This window comes from Penaeus monodon, chromosome 19 (assembly GCF_015228065.2).
Source record: "Penaeus monodon isolate SGIC_2016 chromosome 19, NSTDA_Pmon_1, whole genome shotgun sequence".
Lineage (NCBI taxonomy): Eukaryota > Metazoa > Arthropoda > Malacostraca > Decapoda > Penaeidae > Penaeus > Penaeus monodon.
Window position 1 is genome coordinate 40057051 of NC_051404.1, and position 1404 is coordinate 40058454.

The 1404-nt window shown below is 30.8% G+C and overlaps 1 protein-coding gene across 1 annotated transcript in view; it reads left to right on the top strand.

Annotated features, from left to right (window-relative positions):
• The window catches only part of LOC119585233 (protein O-linked-mannose beta-1,2-N-acetylglucosaminyltransferase 1-like), a gene marked incomplete in the record, with an annotated part of 16435 nt that extends 15223 nt beyond the window's left edge, over window positions 1–1212 (top strand). The window contains 2 exon segments of the mRNA XM_037933893.1: window positions 71–180; window positions 385–1212. Coding sequence (XP_037789821.1) covers window positions 71–180; window positions 385–925 — 651 coding nt within the window.
• Window positions 1213–1404: the final 192 nt, after the last annotated feature.

Sequence of the window (1404 nt, forward strand, 5' to 3'; positions counted from 1 at the left end):
TAACCATATCCACAAATGAAACAACAGCAACCACTAATATGCAATAGATGTAAAGTTCAATTAATTTCAGGCTCTGTACGTGTGGAATCAAGACGCCCGAGACCACCATTTCGGCTTATGGAGGATTCCGTACTACGACGCCATGATCCTCATAATAGGATACCCATATTCTAAGTACAGGTGATATATTTATTTTTTGCTTTCATTGGTTAATGTCTTTGATAGGGTATCAATTTTAGGTAGGTACAGTTTAGTACAAAGGCTTTGTAAAATGGCGTAGATCTTATGTCTACTATAATTTATGAATAGCATGGTATGAAAATAATTTGTAGATAATATTTTGTAATAACATGCAAACTAAAATTGATATATATTTAATTTCAGGAAATATTACAAGAAAGGCTACAATGTGATATGGGCTAATTCAGCAAGGTTGGAACATTTATCAGATAATTTTAATGATGATAACTTTTTCTACAAGAGTCACGGCAAATCTGATTACATCAATATTATGAATTTATATGGCACTTCTAAGGCTAAGAGTGTCAACCAAAGGATCGTAAATAAACGGAGGCTCACAAATCAAGAATTTCTGACTACCTCCTCACAATTTCAAAATAAACTCGAGCTTCACCCAGTAACTGAGAAGCAAGAAAACTTGAAAAATCAAGATAAAGAAAGGATTCCCATCAAGAATGGAAATCTGAATGAAAGTGAATCAACCATGATTCACGATTCCATAACTTCCACTTCCATTCAAGATGTAACAGAGAAAATCAAGTTAGGATCAGAAATGATGATCTCTGATGACTCTTACATACATGGTAATGATGATTCTAATTTAGGGACTACGTATGCATTGGGTAATTCTTCGCTCAGTTCAACAGCAGTAATGAAAGAGGACAAAGTAAAATTACAGAATTAATATGATACATTAAAAGAACTTATTTCTGAAATGATTAAAAATTAAGTTAATTTTTTTCTTCTGTTGGTTGTAATAAACTGTACTGGTTTTAGACCTACTCTTAAGCCTTTGGATTTGGTAATGATATAATCCATTTAAACAAGCATAAAGGATAATTGATTTAAGTCATGACTCTCCACATGCTAGTTTCAACATTATCATTTTGTTTGAACTTGGAACACATATAGCACATACAGTGTGAGAATTCTTCAGCTATGTAATTTTCTTCATTACAAGTAAAATAATTATTTTGTAATTTCATTTCACCTAATGAAAATCAGTGAAACTACATGAAGTATAATAAGTAATCTTGTATATAGGTAAGTGTTTACATGATTAATATCAACCTGTTTTTCTTTGTATGATTTCCATTGAAAGAATCCATATCAAGATATACATTTATTTTGAAAACAAATAAACTTGAGAATATATTATTTCCT